The sequence below is a fragment of the Marmota flaviventris genome, chromosome 5, assembly GCF_047511675.1.
Source record: "Marmota flaviventris isolate mMarFla1 chromosome 5, mMarFla1.hap1, whole genome shotgun sequence".
NCBI lineage: Eukaryota > Metazoa > Chordata > Mammalia > Rodentia > Sciuridae > Marmota > Marmota flaviventris.
Genome location: NC_092502.1, coordinates 13123217 through 13142834, shown reverse-complemented (window position 1 = coordinate 13142834; position 19618 = coordinate 13123217). Strand labels below are relative to the sequence as shown.

The window sequence follows — 19618 nt, the reverse complement described above, 5'->3', positions numbered from 1 at the left end:
ACACCAGCCTGGGGGGTACACCCCCATATATACCTCTAGGCGGGTGTATTATTACTCTTCTTCTGGGGCATTGATGGCTGCAGTTAGCCAGTCTTGTGGTAGCAGCTATAACTCACAGCTTCTTTGCCATGAGCAGAGAACACCATCTGTGGAACTCCCAGCTCCCTGCAGAGCCCAGCCTGCCATTCTAAAAAATAGCCTTGAAGGCCCACTGAAGGCTGGGACCTTGGAATAAGAAATGCCCACATAGAGACATAAGGAATGAGACAGGAGGTGCCGAGAGACTGTCCTCTCTGGTTTTCAGCTTTGCCACACAAGCTTGATGGATCTGCTGCCCACAGACTGGCAGGGCATCTCATCCCAACCTGACTCACATCATTGTGTTGTCGTAGGAGGACCTGTCCAGGGCCGAGTCTTGAAGGACATGGGAAGGGTAAGCAGTAAAGTACAAGATGGGAAAGGCTGGAGGAAAAGCCTTTGCTCCTTTGCCTCCCGCCCACCCGGAGATCCAGCTTGACTCCTGGCCTGCAAACCCAAACCACAGCCCCTCTTAACTGCACATGGGAGGCAGAGAAGGCTCAGACCTCTTCCTCACTGCCTGTGACTATAAAAGGAAGATGTAGTCACACACACCTAACTATCTGCACACTCTGCAAACACACCATGTGCTATTAGGAAGGCTGGGAGCTTCTGAGCCACATGGCTATGCAAATTCTATTCTACTCTTCCACATCTATTTTGCTGTGTGACTAAAGGGGAGCCATTGACCTCTCTGAGACTTGGTATTCTCCACTGCTCACAGGATATTTGAGATCAGTTCCCAATACCAGTAGGAATTATGACAGTCACAGAGCAGATACGCGCACATATGCACACCCCATACAGTCCCACACCCACACTACCACATGTAGATGCAACATCTATCTAATTACAAGCCAGAGATGACGCGCCTTCATCATAAAATCTTAAAATATAAGCTGAATTCCTTTCCTTCCTTCTCCATATCAGAGTCCAATTATCTTCTTCAAACACTTAAGCTCAGATGACCAGCATGAAATAAAGGCAAATAAATAATCCAGAGTTCAACATTCAAGGCAACAAATCTTCCTTTAAATTAAATAAACTCTTTCCCATTCAGCCATAGCTTACCCAGATAGTCACAGCGGTGACTGATTATGCTCTTCTCTAATTATTTCAGCCCACACCCATCCTTCTCCAAGGATGTCTACAGCAGCTCTGCTTTGGCTTCCATATCAGAATTTGGCCTGTGAATGTTTTAGTTCTCTCAATTCTTACCCTTCCTTTGCAAGATAACTCCTCTGGGAAGATCCAACTCTTTCTTACTTTCTAGCCCCAAACTTGTGGTTAGGAACTCGTGCCTGGGTCACTCTTGTGCACATTGACCTTAGCATCCCTCTGCCAACTCCCTGGCTCTCCGTTCACCAAAGGCGGGAATGGAGGTGAGGAACGGGCAGCTCAGGAGTCTTTCCTTACAGTGCACAAAGGCAAAAGAACTCTCCAGAGCACGGCTCACCATTTTCAGGCCGTGGCCTACAAACAGAGATGCAAACAGTGACAAGGTTCCTACTCACAGCAGCTGCAGGGACACCAATCCGTCAAAGAGTCCCTTGGCAATCTCAGTGATCTTGTTCCCGTAGAGTACCCTGGAAGAGAGCAGATGGCAGCTGTCACCATGATGTGAGGCCACCGTAACCTACTCTTATGGGACATCATCAGTGGGGCCAATTCTGGCATAGTATCGCAGGTCACCTCCTTCCCCAACCCACCTCATCTCTTCTGGGCATTAGCTGGACAAACGCAGCCCAGAGCAGGCCGCCCTGGAGCCAGGAGAGATAGGATCCATCTTACTTCACTCCTGGGCAGCCCGGCCCAACAAATTATTCACAACAGAGGCAGCCTGTTGGGGGTGCCTCCCCGAGCTGCGGACATGACTCATGCCCTGCAGTAGACAAGCAGTGGGGGAGGCTGGCCAGCCTGCTTCCAGGGGGACCGGTCAGGCTGAGCCCAGCCTACAGACTGCTTCCTCTAGATCTTCCACTGCATCCTAGGAATTCCTTTTAGGAATTCTCTGGGGTCATCTCCAGATGGCACAGGGACTGCTGGGCCTAGGACTGGCTGGCAGGAAAAGCGGAGGAGCTTTGTTGTCTCCCAGCGATGGAAGCTGCTCCTTCCCACTCCTAAGGTAGTCCTTGAGATCCAGGAACCTGGTAACTCAGAACCCTTTGCTTCTCTGTCAGGCCCACAGGGTCTCATGCTGCTGTCTCCTCTTCCCAGGCCCCATCATGGGCGCCTTGTGAGGCCTGGGGAAGGAACCTCCTGCCTTGCTGCACCCAGAGGGTCTCTGGGCCTGGGTCATGTTGCTCCTCAGCACAGGTGCCCAGGAGACCCTCCTGGCTCCTGCACTTCCCTGGTCACAGACTTTCTGTCTCCTGTCCAGACTTGTCTCTGTCACTCTCCAAGCAACTGAGCCAAGGAAGGTTTGGTTTGTTTGCTTTTAAAAAAGCCTCCCCCCCACCCCCACGGGGCCCCAAGGTGACAGAATGAGGGAAACATTCAATTTCCACTCTGACCACAAATCCAGGCTGTGACACTCATTTGAAGAGCCAAAATATTAGGGTGAGGAAATGGAAAATGGAAGTGTTAGAGCAAACCCCCCATTTCTAGATGCCACTGGAGTAAAGAGCGAGTGTCCCCAGCAGCCTGCGGGTGTGTTTCATTAATGTTTCAACAAATTAATGACTAAATAGAAGTCAGCATGATGGCTCAGACTCGCATTTGTAATTCATATTAATGTCCCACCGCTCGCTGTGCCAATGGAGTGATGCCACTGTCTGCTCATCTCGGTGGACGTCAGGACTTCTAATGGGGCAGAGCTGGTGGATGGTGGGACTGGGGGTTTGGGGGTGGGTCCTTCCACTGTCCTTGTGCTTCAAGGGACCAGCCTGTGTGCCACCTCAGGGGCACCTGTGTGTGCACCTGCCTGGCTTTTCTGGTCTAAGCTCAAACCTCTTTCTCTGGGGGCTTCTAAATATTTCGTTTTTCTTTTATTTACAACCTGTTGCCCTATTTTATTTCTTCACAGCACTGGTCCTTATTCTGTTATATTATTAACATATCTATTATTATTTTATCCTGTTTTATTTTTTTTTACCTCCTCCCATTAACATAAGCTTCATGGGTGTGGTGACTTGCTCACGGCTGGGTCCCTAGAGTTGAGACTAGGACAGGGTGTGACCTAGTTAATGCCTGCTGAAGCAGTGTCTGAGCAGGGTGGGTAGAGGCCCTCTGGCCCTTCACAGTGGCCACTCCTGAGCTGGGCATGGATATGTGGATGTTCAACTCTCGGCTCCAGGAGGCCATCGTCTCGGTGCCTGTGTCACTGTTCAGGACATGGCAGGCACATGCTGGATGGATGAATGACTACATTGGAGGTGAGAGCCATTTGGCGCCAACCACACCCAGGACACATTGTCACATGGGCTTAGTGGTGTGCCATCTCATGTTGGGCAATTGTTTTCAGACGGTTCCTAAATCCCAGCTGAGGGAAGGCAGAAAAGGGGGACGGGAAGGTAGGGGTAGGACCACGGTGGCAGGCCCCTCTCTTGCTTCTCCCCTGTGGTCTTCAGCACGACAAACAGGCACCGTTCCCACACACTGCCCTGCTTTGAAATCCCAGAAAGATGTTGTGTTCTGGTACATGAAGCTAGTTTACTCCACAGGCAGCAGCAGCCACCCCAGCGATTCCCTGTCCCCAGGCCACACAACGGGATGGGGTCAGGTGGGGAATGTGAGCTGGTCACCTCCTTACTTGGGAATCAGGCAAACTGCTGCACGGAGAGATGGAACATGGCCCGTTTACTTCTGAGGGGCCCCCTGTGGCCCTGGGCTTCGGGAGGCAGGGGAACAGTCCACCAGACGATATAAACAGTGTCCATTGAGGAAGCCACTGTGGAGAGCCATTAAAGGAATCCCCTTCCCGTGCCTGTGTGTCTCATGGCCCTTGCTGGTGAGGCTTTGGCTCCAAAATGGACACCTATGGGCAGTAGGATGGCATGGACATCATCTCAGAGCAGCAGCCACCAGGTTGGTTCGAGAAAAACACCCAAATTAGCAGAAGGAGAAGAGTCTGTCCTTCAGCAGGGCCACATGAAGGGGAGGGGCTGGAGGCGAGGGGTTCTTGGTAACAGACACGGTCACCATCCTCTCCTGCTGTCCCCAGAGACAGCCCTGCTGCGGCGTGTCAGTAGGCGGGGGAGCGAGGACAGGGGCAAAGATGCATTCGAATTAGAAGCCAATAACTGGGAAAGCCGCCGGGCACTTAATCAATAAAAATAATGCATTTGAGTTGTAGAAATATTCCCCAAGATCAATTTCTCTCAAAGAAATATTTGTTTCTCTTGCCAGGCTGCCACAGTGTGTAGGGGAGCATAAAGCTGGGTGAATACCTCCTGGAAAAGATAAGTCCCCACCCCCACCTCCACCCCACCCCCAGCCCTCTGTCCCCAGCCCCCTGCCCTCTGTCCCCAGCCCCCAGCCCCACTTACAGCGATGTGAGCGACTTCAGGCCCTGGAAGGCGTCTGGAGCTATGTCCGATATCTGATTCTTGCTGATGTCTCTGGAAATGTTAATGGGAGAGTCTGAGAACGCAGCTTGAAGGTGTGAGAGCTGCCGCCTCTACGTACGGACTGGGCAGCTCGGGCATTCAAAAGGTGAGGATCAGTTGATCAATGAAGCCATGCATTTATTCACAGTGCAGGAGAAGGCGCCTCAAGAACACTTGCTTCCCTGCCCAGTGGAAGGCACTGCCCTTGTACCAGTCTCCCTCGCCACAGAATGCTCCCCTCGGAGTCTCTGCTGCAACCTGCGGCTGGGCACCGCGTGGCCTCACTTTGTTGGTGCAAAGCTGCATTTAGAGCTTTGGCTTAGGTCTTATTATCAAGTATTAGTGACAAATGAAAGAGAAACCAGCCTCCCCAACCACAGGCATCACCTTCCTGCCTCACACCTGGGCATGTGCTCGCTAATTCCCAGGAAGACCTTGTCATTTTGTCTCCCACTGACCTTTCCTCCCTAACTGAGAGGCGGCTTTGAAGAAGGACCTAAGCCTCTGTCTGGTTCCATGTGTCCTCCAGGCCCTGATATAAGCACATCATGGGATATTCAGTGGACGCCTTTGAGGTGGGGTTTGTTGCTGGAGTGCTCCTCCCTTGGGAGAAAGCACACGGAAGTGATCTAGTCCAGAGCTGGTGGGTGGCTGTGTTGGAAGGATTCTCCAAACACCGGGCCACTGGGAGGCTAACCTGGCCTCTCAGGTGCAGAGGAACCTCCTTGCCCTCCTGCCCCACCTCCTTCTCAGATGCCCTCAGGCTGCCTGCTTTAAGCTGCCTGGGGACTTCTGAGCTCCTGGTCTCTGGTCCTTGCTAATGGCTCTTCACTGAGGGGAATTCTCTCCCTCAGAGTCATTAGCTCAGGGCTGGCCTTTGGGCTCCTGTCACTGGAAGGAGAGATGCTCCAATTTCCTGCAACAACAAGCCTCTCTGGTTCTTTTTTCTTTAGCAAAATAAATCAATGGTACCTTGCTTTTGTTGAGGGAGAGCTGGGGTCTTGGTGGGTCAACAAGGAGGAGACAAATAGATATGGAGAATAAAGAACATCGGAACAGATTCTAAGCAATTGCCCCTGGCAAGGCCAGCCTCCCAGTCTCTGAAGCACATGCAGGGGAGCCTCCCCAGGCTGTTCCCCTAGTCCGTCTAATAGCCTTAGAAAGGGGTGCAGGACACCTTTGCCTAGACCTCTGCTCTCTGCCTCCCTGTTCCAAAGCTGTAAGTTGAAAGGTACTTCACAGGATGCGAGCTCTCTGGCACAGCTGCCTCGTTTATCCCTTTAGCTGGGGAGATTGCCTCTAACAAATCCGCAGATCACACCCAGACGCCCCAGCTTACGTGGGGCTTTTCTTCAGCGTTCCGTTTTTGTATAAGGGTCTTAAGCAAATTCCCCGGATTATCCTAATCTTGCTCGCCCTCAGCTCGGCTGCCTAGCAAAGCATTGCAGGCAAACAAGCAGATCTGCTCACACCAGACTAGGAACAGGGCCTATTCTGACTCTTTTCCTGACCACGGGATGTCCCTTCAAGGCACTCTGACCTCTCACAGACAAGAGGGAGTCCCGGCTCTAGGGAGTCTTTTGCTTTAGCTCTGTGACAGCAAATTGTTCTCTGCCCACATTTAGATTTTTGGCCCCAACTCTTCCTGCAGCGGGGGTAGGATGCCCCAGGGAGGTGTTGGAGAATGGGGAATGGAAAAGGGAGACAGTTCAGTTGGGAATTGACTCTAGCAGTCACTTTGTCATTTCCCCCCAACTTAAAAAATTTAAAAGGATGTTTATGTTTATGTGCATAATATGTTTTGAAAAATATATTCACGGTAACATGGCTAAATCAAGCTCTTGAACTATGTGCATCACCTTATACATATCTTACATGTGACAAAATCTACTCTCAGCAATTCTCAAGCGTGTGGTCATTAACCATCATCTCCATGTTGCACAAAAGATCTCCTGAACTTCTCCTCTTGTTTAACTGAAATTTTGCATCATTGGAGTAATATTTTCCCAGCACCCCCACCCTACCTCTACCATAAGCCTTTACCCACCACCCTACTCTCTGCTTCCATGAGTTGGATTTAAGATTCCATGCATCAGTGCACTGTCTCAATTCCTAATTCTGCAGGAAGAAAACAGCAGCCCTGAGGTCAAGGGCCTGGAGCCACAGTGACTTGACAGTCATTAGGGTATACAGTGGGTGTCCCATGTCTCCTGACACCCAGGTCAAGGCCCTTCCTGATATTTCATTATGATGGATGCAGAATGCCTGGTTCGGGACAGGAAGGCAGACAGGGGAAGGTTCCAGCTGTTGCTGACCGCCAGGCTTGGCCCTCTCGCTGTGGACTGAGAGTTCAAAGCCAGCCTCAGCATTTTAGCAAGTCAGTAAGCAGCCTGGGGATGCTGGGAAAAAGCAGTCCACAGCGAGTGCCTTAGAACTGACTGAGCACTGTGGTCACTCTTGTCCAGTGGTTCGCAAACCTCACTAGGGTGTTAGTCAAATGCACCCGCGGAGAGTCTGATGTGGTAGGCTGAGGTTTGGGGGACAGAAATTTGCATAGTCAACAAAGCTCCAGCAGATTTCTGTGTCAGTGGTCCCCAAGTCGTATTTTAGACCACAGGGTTTTAGACTCTGGTCAGTCTCAGACCCACCTTAATCCCCTGGGGCTTATAAACTGGATGACCAAGAGGGAGTGGCTTTTCCAGACTGTTTGGAACAAAGAAGGCAACTTCAAGTGCATACAAGGCTAAAGCCAGGAACTTAAATGTGAAGCACTAGAAGTTCTGAAGCCGATGGAAGACTGTTCCACTTAAGAGCATGCAGCTGAGGAGAACTCTCCACACACCAGTCAGGCTAAACGACACAGGCTGGGCTCCCAGGTGTCAGGCTCCCAAGGATCAGCTCTATGAAACCTGTGCTGAGTCTCCAGTGCCTTCTTCTCTCCAGACAGATGGTTTCTCTACCTTGATACTATTTTTTCCTAAAAGTGTTTTTTTTTTTTTTTGTACCAGGAATTAAACTCAGGTGCACTTGAAAACTGAGCCACATCCCCAGCCCTACTTTTGTATTTTATTTAGAGACAGGGTCTCACTGAGTTGCTTAGTGAGTTGCTAAATTGCTGAGGCTGGCTTTGACTCAGTCCTCCTGCCTCTGCCTCCTGAGCCCCTGGGATTACCAGGCGTGCACTACTGCTCCTGGCCCTGAAAGTGTTTTCTTTCTTTTTTTTTTTTTAATATATTTTTTAAATAAAGGTCTATTAACAACACACACACACACAAATACATATATATGTGTGCTGTTAATAGACCTTTGTTTTATTTATTTATATGTGGTGCTGAGAATCGAACCCAGTGCCTCACACATGCCAGGCAAGTGCGCTACTGTTGAGCTATGCTTTTTTTTAATACCCAGGTGACCACCATAAATAGGTAGGAACACAGCCATTTGTGGTTAATCTGCTGTTAACAGACTAGAAAAGGATGCGGTTCATTGAAAGTTGAGGAAGAAACTTCCTTCTGGTAAATATTACGAATAAATTGGTCATGGACACCAAGGAGGAATGCATACTTAGGGACTTGAAATTCATCCTCACCTGGGACCTGGCTTCTCCTAAGCCATTAAACTTCAGTCTGGATTTCTGAAGTTCTATTAGTCAAAAATGTTTTAGTGGGCTCTTTCCCTACTACAATTCCCTTGGGGGGCAGGGAGGGCATCATAATAAATATCAGCAGTACCAGAATGATCAAAAATTAAAATCACTTTCCAGGTCATGACTGAGAAGGTCTCATGAATTTTGAATGCACTTATCATGGCAACTCCAATAGGATGGAGAAAGGATGGTAAAACACAGCCAAGCTCTAAATTACCTGGACTTCACAAAAAATTAGAGCGGTGACTTAAATCATGCAAGAGATATAGGTTGGGGCAGTGATGAACTTGTCATTTTTCACTGAAATTACTATCTGGCTGCATAATCAAGCTGGGCTTTAAAAATTGGGGGGGTGTATGGAGAGTGTGCTGGGGCACAGGGACACCCGGAGATTAATGGCCACGGGTTTTAAATATTAAGGCTGATATTTATCCAGCTTCTCCAGCAGGAATGCTACCCCTGGGAGGGAGGCGCTGCCCTCAGAGCTGGCTCATTCTGCTGGTTTCCACGTCTGGAGTTGAACCAAGAGAAAATCTTGTTTGCTTTGGATTTCCAGGGAGATGGGAAGTTGGCTTCCTGAGATCTGGGGGTAAAGCTACTAATGCCACTGTTCCACAGGGATGTTTATTTTTAACGTAAAAGGAGTCAGCAGAGATCCTTAGTGTATACACTCCCACTCCAGAAACCAGAGAATTAATCTGGCGTGGAAGGAAAAACAGGGTTGAGTCATGTGTACATCTACATGTCCTCTCTCCTTCCTGTGTGTGGGGGCGGGGCAGAGAGAGCAGGTAAGCGGAATGAAACCCACTGATGACCGGGACAGACAAAATCATTTCTCAGCCTGCAAAAGGGAAGGGGTCTCCCTCCAGAATCTTGGTATCTGTGATGGCATTTTTGAATCCTACCACCTCTCTTCAGCGTGTCCAGTGCTGAGTGACTCACAGACCAATGTTTAGGTTGGCATGTGAGGGGAAGGATGACAACATTGTCACTATGGTGGGAAGGAGGATGTGACACAATGGTGCTGCCAAGCTGCTATGGTGAGGAAGGCACAGCTGTGCCGGGGTCTCCCGGGCTGGTGTGATACAGCAGGGAGGTGAGATTGGCCAGTGTTGTGGGGTGTTGGTTCAGTCATATGACTGTATATTGGCCACACCCCCAGGCTTCTGATTTCACTTAGACAGTCCTGTCTGTGGCCTGGGGGCTCCCACAGTCCTGACCACCTCGAGAGCTGGCCTGCCTTTCCCTCACCTGCACTGCGGCTGGGAGGGTCCTCTCTGAGCCACTGCTCACCTCCACAGAGGCCACAGCCATCGTCTTCTCTCTCCTTCTATTTCTCTTTTTCACTTCTAGTTCTTCCCAGTTTCTGATGTTCATTATGTCCTGAGCTCTCCGCTTGGTGGAGGCTCCGTGTCTGTGTACAGACTTAGCTTTGTTCACAGCTCTCCCCAAGCTCTGAGGGCAGGAGACTTCCCAAGTACTTGTTATGTGACTGCATGCGTGTCGGAATGTTGGTGACAGTGGGACAGACAGCTGCAGGCCACTCTCATGTCTCATTGAAACTCCTACTTTCAGAGCTTTAGCTGTAGCTCAGGGGTTGAATGCCTGCTTAGCAAGCTTGAGGCCCTGGGTTTCACATCACCAAACCGAGGACATTAACAATGTATGGATTTTAGGGGACCCATTTCCTCCCATACAGATAATTCTACTTTGTTCTGGTGGGAGAGGCTCTGAGCGAATTGTCCAAGCTCCTGTGCCTTCCAACGTGCATGGGGCACTTCTCAATCTTAGGAGAGCAGCCCAGGTCCAAAGCTGAGTGCCCAGCAGGGAAGGGTTGACCTCTTCTGGGCAGGCTGCCTTCTACACGTTGCCAATGACCCCGCCCCCACCCCCTCGCCCCAAGACATTGGCCCAATGCTCCCCAGTGGCCACTCACATTCGCTTCAGCTTCTTGTACTGGGTGAAGGCTCCTGCGGGAATGGATCTGATGGAATTCTGTTCCAGACGTCTAGAAAAAAGCACAGAGGACTCCATTAACCATCCTCCTGCCAGCAAATGGTCCCTGAGGGCCACTGTGTTCACCTTGGTGCTCAAGGACAGGGTGGTGTCTCTCATCACAGGCTGGTTGTGGGAGGCAGGTCAAACACTGAGATGGGCAGAGAGCTGTGTCCGGTAAACAGAGCACCCTTCAGGGGCTAAGGGTCTTCTGGGAAGCTAGAGTGGGAGACTGTCCTGGAGGAGTTTGGACTGGGAGGGGAAGCTGCCTTTGGGGGCAGCTGCCTTCAGAGAGAGCTGGAGGAAGGAACCAAGCAGAGTGCTTAGAAAGTCACAGGGAGAGAGAGAGGGAGACCCAAAGGAGACAGCGCGGGCCAGCATGGCTTCCTGACGTCCAGCAGGTTCCAGGGACCCAGACTGGACTCTCCTCTGGGCTGCTGCTGGAATCTCTGTGGACTTCCTGAAAGGCTTCTTCTCTTGTTACTCTGGAAAGAATGAGATGCTGCAGGCCCACGGCCCAAAACGTCCTGGGAAGAGAAGGAGCCATGGGGAGCAAGTGCATCTTCCCATTCTTTAGTCTTTCATTTCTCAACTGAATTTCCGTCACCAGGAACAGGTGTGGTGGGAAGCGGTCCTGAGCGGGAGGAGGGGCACTCTATTATGGATGATGAATGACACCTGGCTCAGGCTGAGGAGTCAGGATCTCATCCCCATCCATCTCCCTTCTCCCCAAGGTTCAGATCTTTTCATCACCTCCTAATTTAGCACGGATGCTCCCTAAGCCCTCAGCTGGGAAGACACAGAGAAAGGTGTGTGGAGGGGGTGTGGTGGGGAGCAAGAGGGAGAGCGGGAGGAACCGGCTCTCTCGGAGGCTACATCTAGTGGATGCACATTTCTGGCGGGGCTGAACCCATTCATCTTGAAGAGTAATCCCTGCTGCAGAGTGGGGAGACAGTCGTATTAATTTGTGCCTCCGCGATCTCATCTTCATTGGGGGAACAGAGTATTTGTTACTGGAACCGCTAATGGAGCAGTTTGCCAGCAATTTTCCCATTTCAAACAACATCTCAGCTGCTAATGTGGAATGTTTGTCAGGCCTACCCATAACACAGACAAATCACTCTCCAGGCAGAGGGAAGGGCGACAGGGTGGGGGCAGAAAGCGAAGGGCGGGCGAGGGGAGAGTGCGAGCATCAGGACAGATCGTTCTTGGCTGCTGGATGAATAGAGTCTACAAATGAGACTGCCACGCTCCGTCAACATGCCTTTGTGCCCTGCTGGAGGGGGCGGGGCAGTGCTTGCTGGGAATGCATTCACGGGTGGACTGGACAGGGACCTGGTGGGCTGACTGGCCCGTGGTGAGCCACCAAGTATGGCCATGGGGCCTCAGGGAGCGTGGACACAGAAGTGCCAAGAACATTCTCGTTTCCAGCTGAGCAAAGGGTTCAGCAGGGATTTCTCAGTCAAGGCAGCAGGAATCTCTGGGGCCACCAGTCAGGTGGTGTGTTCCCTCTAGGACCTGGGAGTCACCTGCCACTTTGGCAAGAGGTTTCACCTGGATGGTGCCTCTGGAGAGAAGCACCCTGGGTAACGATAGTAACCACTCTGCTCTTGCAGGTGGATCCACTGCTCCCTGGGCGAGGAAAGGGCGGGCGTGAGGGCTGCTGAGTCTCCCTGTGGGTCACCCATTTCCCTCCATTTCAGTGACCTGAAGCACTAAGGGGAGGAAGGAAAGAAGTAAGGAGCAAGATGTGACACTGGCCTCAAGGCACTGAATAATCTGTGGAAGGAGAGTAGCCCATGATGATCCACCACAGAATCAAATTCTATGGTGACCATGGCAAATAGTAAGGGGTATCATTTATGAAGTCTAGTTGATTTAGGTCTATTATTTCTTTTAACTTGCACAAGTATGAGACCAGCAGTATTGGCCCCATTTTGCAGATGAGAAAAAAAAAAAAACTTAGAGGAGTTAAATCATTTGCATCAAAGTGACAGAGCTAGAATCGATGTCTTTCTTTTTGTATCCATTGGACTCAGTGCCTCTTTATATTTGTGAAAATGAGGAAACTGAGACTAAAGGGGCTTTCTCAGTTACAGACAAGGACAGGGAATTAGGACCCCAGTGCTCAAGCTGTGGAAGTAGGCGCCCAGCAAAAAGGCTGGAGAAGCTCAGGAAAGGGCAATGTAGCTGAGAGCACAGTTTGCTCTCTGCATCCGGGTTCCCTATCAGCAGATGCAACCAAACACAGTCCAAAGACATTCAGAAGAAAATTGCATTTGTACTGAACACAGACTTTTTCCCGTCATTACTTCCTGAACAATAGAGTCTTACAACTGTTTACATAGTATTTACACTGCGTTAGATATTGCAAGTCACCTAGACATGATTTGCAGTATATGGAAAGATGTATGTACATAGGTTGTATGCAAATGCTATGCCACTTTGTATAAGGGACTTGAGAATCTGAGGATTTGGGTGCTTGAGGGAGGTCCTGGAAGCAATCCCCCATGGATATGGAGGGACACCTGCACATATAAAATATGCACATAGAGTACAAAAGTGTGATTTTGGACAAAAAAAATAAAAAAAGAATGTCAAACATATCCTTTCTACCCCAGCAAAGACATGTCCCTGCATCCTTCACATCCCAGACTTTCTCTGGGGGTGGGTTTGGTCTGGTCGGACCCCTTATAGATTGCCAAGGCCAGGACATGATGTGTATTAACTTTGTCCCAGGTGATATGGGGGCTGGTCTGGGTGGGTTAACTGTGAACAGTCTGGGCACCTTACACATAAAGACAAAAGGAGGGACACAGCAATCTAAAGAGGCAGTGAACACAAGGTGCTGAGCTGCAGGGACTGGGCAGGCACTGGGCAGAGTTTCCCACAGCATGTCCGACTCAGTATTTGCACCCCTCGAGGCATGTTTTTAGTTATTATTACCTCCACATTATGCACAAGGAAACTGAGGCTCAGAGAGATGAAGTCACTTGTCCAACTTCACAAAGCCAGGAAGAGCTAGTGCTGGGACTCTAACCCAAGTTCTTATGTTTCCAAAGCCCATCTCTTTTCTCATCTGCCACTGTTTCACTCCTTGTCAGCTTATCTGCGGGGAAAAGGGCCCCTCTCCAAGGAAGCAAGGCTGGAGTGTGCTCTAGGCCTTTGCTGCTAAAAGTCCCTGGAAGCGTCCACACATGCCCAGTCCAGCAGCCCAGAACAAGGAGGCAGCAATCTAGACCCCCAGCGAAAAAGCTTCCAAAAGCACTAACAGCATTAGCAAAAACTGTCACATTTCAGGATGTGTCTGAAGCCAGCAGCTGTTTGAGGCCTCTCTTAACTGGCACATGTGTCTTTCTTTGTTTGGTGAACATTCTTCAGGCTGCAAACTGATTTAATAGAACGAGCATAAAAACAAACACACACATCAAACCTCTGAGCATTTCCTGCACAGCAGAAACATCTGATGGGGACCTCAGCCATTTGTGCTCCGTGTTGACTTGGCCCAATTCCTCGGGTGCTTCCTTAATGATCTGTCATTTGCAGGCATGCCACAGAACACCATGTATTTCTCACAATCCGCAAGTCAACATGGTGCCAGAGAGACTGGCAGGGGCACGGCTAGTGCAGGGCATGTCTGCAAATCACCTGATAAAGAGGAGCCGCATTGAGTTGGTGGCGGTGCTGGCAGGGCTTGCGATGTGAAGCATATCTACCATTAATGAGGGCTTTTTATATGTCACACACTGGCTCATGCTGTGAGGCTTTCAACAGTGGTACAAAGCAAGGAGTAGTGGTTAGATGCCCATTTTATAGATGACCAGATCAATGTGCCCCAGGTCCGCTAGTGCAGGGCACAGCCGGGACTTGAATCCAGGCTGGTCCGACTCAAGTGCCTGGCTCTCAACCCCAAAGCTGTACTGCTCTTCCCCAGAAGCACCTTCGTGGTTTCTTAAATCTTTCCCATCTCTCCTCATTTTCTCTCAACTTGGGAGCTCACATTAGATCCTGCTGAAGGAAGGAAGTCTGTGTTCTCCTCCCACCAAGTCCTCTTGGGCCACATGGCTGGAGACCAGATGGACAGCCCAGAGTCCACTTCACTAGGTCTGGGACGGGGTGAGGGAGAAGGTCCTTTCAAGGTTGTTCTCTGTGCCCCATTTCTACAGCCCTTCCCGGCCTCTCTCACTATTGCTTCCTGTAGCGAGCCCTAGACTCCCCCACTGAGCCTCTATGTTTGTCCACAGCAAAGATGAGGGTTGAGGGCAAATCTGGCACAAGCCATCACTAACCTGCTGTCTCGGGACACCTGGCATCACCTACAGAAAACAGGTGCAGACAGAACCAGACTTGCCCTCCTTATTGTGCGCAGGTGTCCAGATATCTGCAGAGGAACTTTTTGTGTGTCTGTGGGTGAGGTGCTGGGGATGGGACCCAGGGCCTCACACATGCTAGGCAAGCACTCACTCTACCCCTAGCTGTATTGTCAACCCTGAAAAAAAATTTATCTTAGAAAAAAATGAAAGTACAGGAAGCTGAGACTAAATTTTGCTATCATGTCTCAGGTGCACACATGTGCATAGTTCTTGCTTTTTCAATTCCATTTTTTTCAGTAGCTTCCAAAAATTGTGCTAACTTTCCACATATTGTGCTATTTAAATCCTGTGAAAAAACTCTAGGTAGGTATGTGACCCCTGTTTGGCAAAGAGGGAAACCAAGTGAAGCAGAAGATGTTAAGAAATGTGTCTGGAATCAGACACAGCACCAGGATTTGAACGCAGGACTTTGGGCCCCAGGGCTCTGCTGGAAACCATTCTGCCTCCTGATTGGCTCTCCTTTGCAACACCTGCACCCAGCCCTTGCCTTCCTGCCTTCCCTGGGCATCCATTCAGAAACCTGGCACTCTCCCAACACTTGAGTCATAGAGTTCTGTGGCTTCTAGAGCTCGCCAACTCTGGTTCTGTTGGGTATATTTGGTTTTTAGTTCTCGGACCTCTCTCAGCCCCTCTGGTGACCATTGTAATGGGGAGATTATCTATTGCTAAGCAGCTGTCTCCTCACTGGCAGATTAACAATGGGAGCAAGGGGACAGTAGAGACACTGCTTTTTCCCTCCTAGCTGCTTCTGCGTGCAACTTGACACTGAAACCTATCTACAGCCTTTCTCCATCAAATAAATGGACCTTCCATAGCAGGAGACATGACCCTGAGGACACCACATGAGAATGTAGAGCAGACACGGCAGAAGATGCAGCAGAGATTAGGGTGGGGCTCTAAGCACCTGCAGCCCTCTGGAGCTCTTAAAGGCCCCAGAGGGCATCTGAAGACCACAGAATGCAGGCAGGCACGTGTGGTCTCTGGCTCTTCCCTGGATTGCTCTGGCTGGAGGCTGGAGCCAGTTCAGAGAAACATCAGGGAGCAGTGTGAGTGGCGCCCTTGATGCAAACTGAGTTTTCGAGGAAAATCTGCAGTGAAGCATCTCGCTGTGGGTTCTCTGGAAGAAAGCTATTTTTAGAGGAATTGGCTCTAGTATGCGAGGACACCAGCACACGCTCCTCTGAGCTGCTTTGGCTTCAGAAAAAGATCAAAGGGAGTCTGCCAGGTTGCTTTGCATGAGAGATGCCCCTTCCAAAGTCGCACAGGGCAGGACCTCTCCAAGGTGAAGGGAATTTAAAAGAATCTCAAGTAATTAAGGATTGAGAAGAGGGAGGCGAGAGCCTGAGACGTCACCAAGCCCTTTGAAGGGGAATACACATCTGGATTATATAGATGGTCCTGGGCAAGAGGTGGAGTTCTTCATGTTAAACAGAAAGGTCAAGTTCAGATGTGTCTGGGCCGGTGATGATGACCAGACACTCCTATTCCTCCCTACTGTCTCTGTACCTTCTCTCACCTCTCCATCCACCTGCTGGGTCCCTTGCTGTTAGGAGGATGCATATTAGCTTTTTCAGAGACGCAGGCTGATGCAGAGTCCCCAGCCCAGGCTCTGTTGCCGCTAGGAGCAGGCAGGTCCCTTTCCTCCATCAAGTTCTCTCTCTCAGGTGTCGCTACCCTAAGTACCCTCCCCAGCACAGAAACAATCCTCAGCTGCTTGAATTTCTCAGCTTCATTTCATCACAGGGGAAAGTGAGGCAGGTGCAGCAAGGGGAGCCCTGCAGATCTGTCTGGGGGACCTTGGGTGCCCACAGCTGGGGCAGCCTCCCGGCCACGTCTGCGTGCCTCGGCATGAAGACACCTCCTCCCAGGTCACATGCGTGTGGCTGGCCTCTGTCTAGAACCTGGCCTCTCAAACACACCTTTAAGGATCTGACCTGCTTTACGGAGGATTCCCCTGTGTAGGCAGCTCCAGCTCCTAGGGTGTGGCTTCTAACCCATCACCACCCCTATAAAACTGGTGGCACTCGTGGAGTAGTTAGGGTTGCAACATGACAACAGTCATGGCTCTCAGAGTGCACTCCAGGACACACTGTAAGCCTTTGTCAGCACGTGTTCAGTTAACTCTCATACGAACCATTAAGAGGCACCATTCGCCTTTGCATTTTTCAGGTGAGGAAACCAAGGCTTGGAAGTTACTTGGCCCTGGCTCAAGACAGGGCCAGAGCTGGAATGCAGGTCTGCCCAAATCCATGGTCTGCACTCTTAGCCAACAGGTTGTTCCTTTATCCTCAGACACACTCTAGCTAGGTTGCTGAGGTCCAGACTTGGGCATTTCATGGGCTAGGTGCTCACAATTAAAGGCACTATCTCTCTCTCTCCCTCCCTCTGTTATATAATTCATATTTATATAATATACATGTATTCATAATTATATCGTGATTACATACACACGTACTCTGCTTTCAGGAGTAATCATTTTGTAAAATAAAGTACGTTTTTAATAGCCATGACAGTAGAGGAAAGCCCAGGAGCTTAGGGAAGGACTTCTTCAGACTGAGCACTTTTCCTCAATGGGAAAACATCACATTGTTTGTTCCCTTCTCATTTAACCTCAGGATGGGAGAAACTCAGTGATGACCAGGCAGCCTTTTGGCAGTTACGACTCCAAAGCTTGCCAAGGTCTCTTAAAATCCACCCAGACATGAGCCCAGCCAGGCAGGCACAGTGTGACCTGCACTCCAAGGTGCACATCTGCAGTTTCTCTCTCCTGGAGACCTGAGCCATGTCCTGTGAGGCCCACAGAGATGTGAAGCAGGGGAGAAGGGGTATGCCCAGGGTTGGGGGGGTGTCACTGGCCTGATGACCTGGACTGGCCTCTTTCATCAGACTGTGGTTTTGGGACTGGCCAAGGGAAAGTCCGTAGTGGCCGAAGACAAAAGAGAAAAGGTGGTGTGAGAAAGGAACAGGTAGGGAAGAGAAGGGGCACCACCCATGGGGACATTCAGTGGGGTGGAACTGGCAGGAAGTGGGTCCTGAACAGCCCGGGAAGGTCACAGCTGGTGTGGATGGAGAGGGAAAGGGGAGGGTCCTCAGAGGGGAGCGCTGGGCCTGGGGCAGAGAGATGGGGTGGAAGTGGAAAGATGGCACTGCACAGGGAGAGGAAAGGGAATGTGGACCAAGGGAAGGAGATGGTGAAGGGGCTGGTGCAGGAAGAGAAGATGGCAGGAACTGGAGCTGGGAGAAATGAGGGAAGCAGGAAGCAAGGCATGAGGAGGAGAGGCAGGAGAGGCCTCGGTGCCTTCAGGGAGAGGGGCTCAGAGCCACAGTGACGCTGAGGACTGAGGGGAGTCCCAGAGAACGCTGGGGGACGTGGTCGCTGGTGCTGGGGAAAGGAAGACTGAGGGCCGAGAGCAGACGGTGAAGTGACAGTGGCTGTGCACAGCAGGCCCCAAGGACTCCTCCCAAAGGCTGCTGCTTGCAGGAAGGGTGTGGAGCCATGATTGTGCCTACTGGGGCTAGGGAAGACCACTTTGAAGGGAGCCAGAAAGAGCTGGCAAAGAAGATGAAGAAAGAGAAAGAAGGACTCCACTGTTATAAGCCCTATGTTTCTCTGCCTCTCATTCTGGGTAAAACCAAAGTCCTTAAAATTCCCCAGGCTCTGGCCCCTCATCACCTCTCTGAACTCGTCCCCTGCCAACTGGCTTCTGGCCTACCTCAGGGCCTTTGCACATGCCATCCCTACTACCTAATTGCACTCTTCCTCCAGAAATCTACTTTTTTTTTCTTTCACTTATTTGAAGTCCTTTCTTTGCTTCATTTTCTCCATAGGACCTACCTCCTTCTAACATATTGTGTCATTTACTTTACTTTGTTTCTTTTTTATCCCCCACCCTCATGCAAGCATCATTAAGGCAGTAATTTTGTCTATTTTGTCATTGCTGCCTCTCCAAGCACAGAACAGTGCCTGTATGTAACACAGTGGACTCCCAACAGGTATTGGCTGAATGAACACAGGAGTGAAAGGAAAAGCCGAGGAGCCATCGACTGGATTGGGCTGGAACAGAAGGGAATGCAAGGGGTGGGGGAGAAAAGGAGGAGAAGGGGAGTGGGGGAGGAGGAGGTGATGAAAGGTAGCCAGGTGAGGGAAGCACATCTCTTATTTGGAGGGATTTTATCTAATGAGTTTTCAGCAGAAGGGGTCCATGTGATGGTGTTTTCAATAAAGCCACCTAAAGGCGAAGACAGAAAATGAAAACAACTGCAGTCATTTAAAGAGCGATCTTGAGGTCAGTGTTGACTGACACTCCACTCATTCCAGAATGCGACGCCGCCTGTTTCCTAACCGCAAGGGGAGGGTGGACAAATCTGCGCTTTGTGGACAAATTCTCCTGAAATTTCTGACATCTGTACATACACACCCATGTGCCAAGTGCTGTCTCTTACAGGGCACACCCTCCTCCACCACTCATCAGGCTGTAAAGCAGCGGCCTGTGGAGTAAGTACGTCACGTGCAGAATTTCATTTCATTTTCACAATGACCCATTGGGGTTTAATACTGTAATTATCACATTATTACAGGTGAGAAAACTAAAGATGGAAGGGCAATTATCTTACCTCAAGTCATACAGATAATAAATGGGAAGGCCGGGACAAAAACAGCACGATCCTGGGGCACAGACGGATGACTTAATGCAAAGGACCAGACAGAATGCATTGCAGGCCACATGGTCCTCTGTCACAATACTGCCCTATGGGAGCAGCCACAGACAGCACGGAACAAACGGGCGTGGACGTGTTCCAATAAAACTTTATGTGCAGCAATAGGCAGGATGGGATTGGCCCGGGTTCTGAAGTCGGCGTCTTTAACCCTGAGCTGACGTGCTGGGGAAGGCAGGGGAGGATGGTGAAGAGATTCCTGAGGGTTTTTAACAGTCAGCTCTAGCAGTGAGATACTGATGACCCCCAGAGGGACTGCCTGG

At 50.3% G+C, this 19618-nt stretch overlaps 1 protein-coding gene across 1 annotated transcript in view; it reads right to left on the bottom strand.

The window, feature by feature from the left end:
• Slit3 (slit guidance ligand 3) overlaps positions 1-19618 on the bottom strand; it is a 568801-nt gene that overhangs the window by 93046 nt on the left and 456137 nt on the right. Inside the window, exons 10-12 of the mRNA XM_027938651.3 lie at positions 10208-10279; positions 4566-4637; positions 1593-1664 (exon numbers count right to left, since the gene is read on the bottom strand). Coding sequence (XP_027794452.3) covers positions 1593-1664; positions 4566-4637; positions 10208-10279 — 216 coding nt within the window. The remainder of the gene's footprint in view (positions 1-1592; positions 1665-4565; positions 4638-10207; positions 10280-19618) is intronic.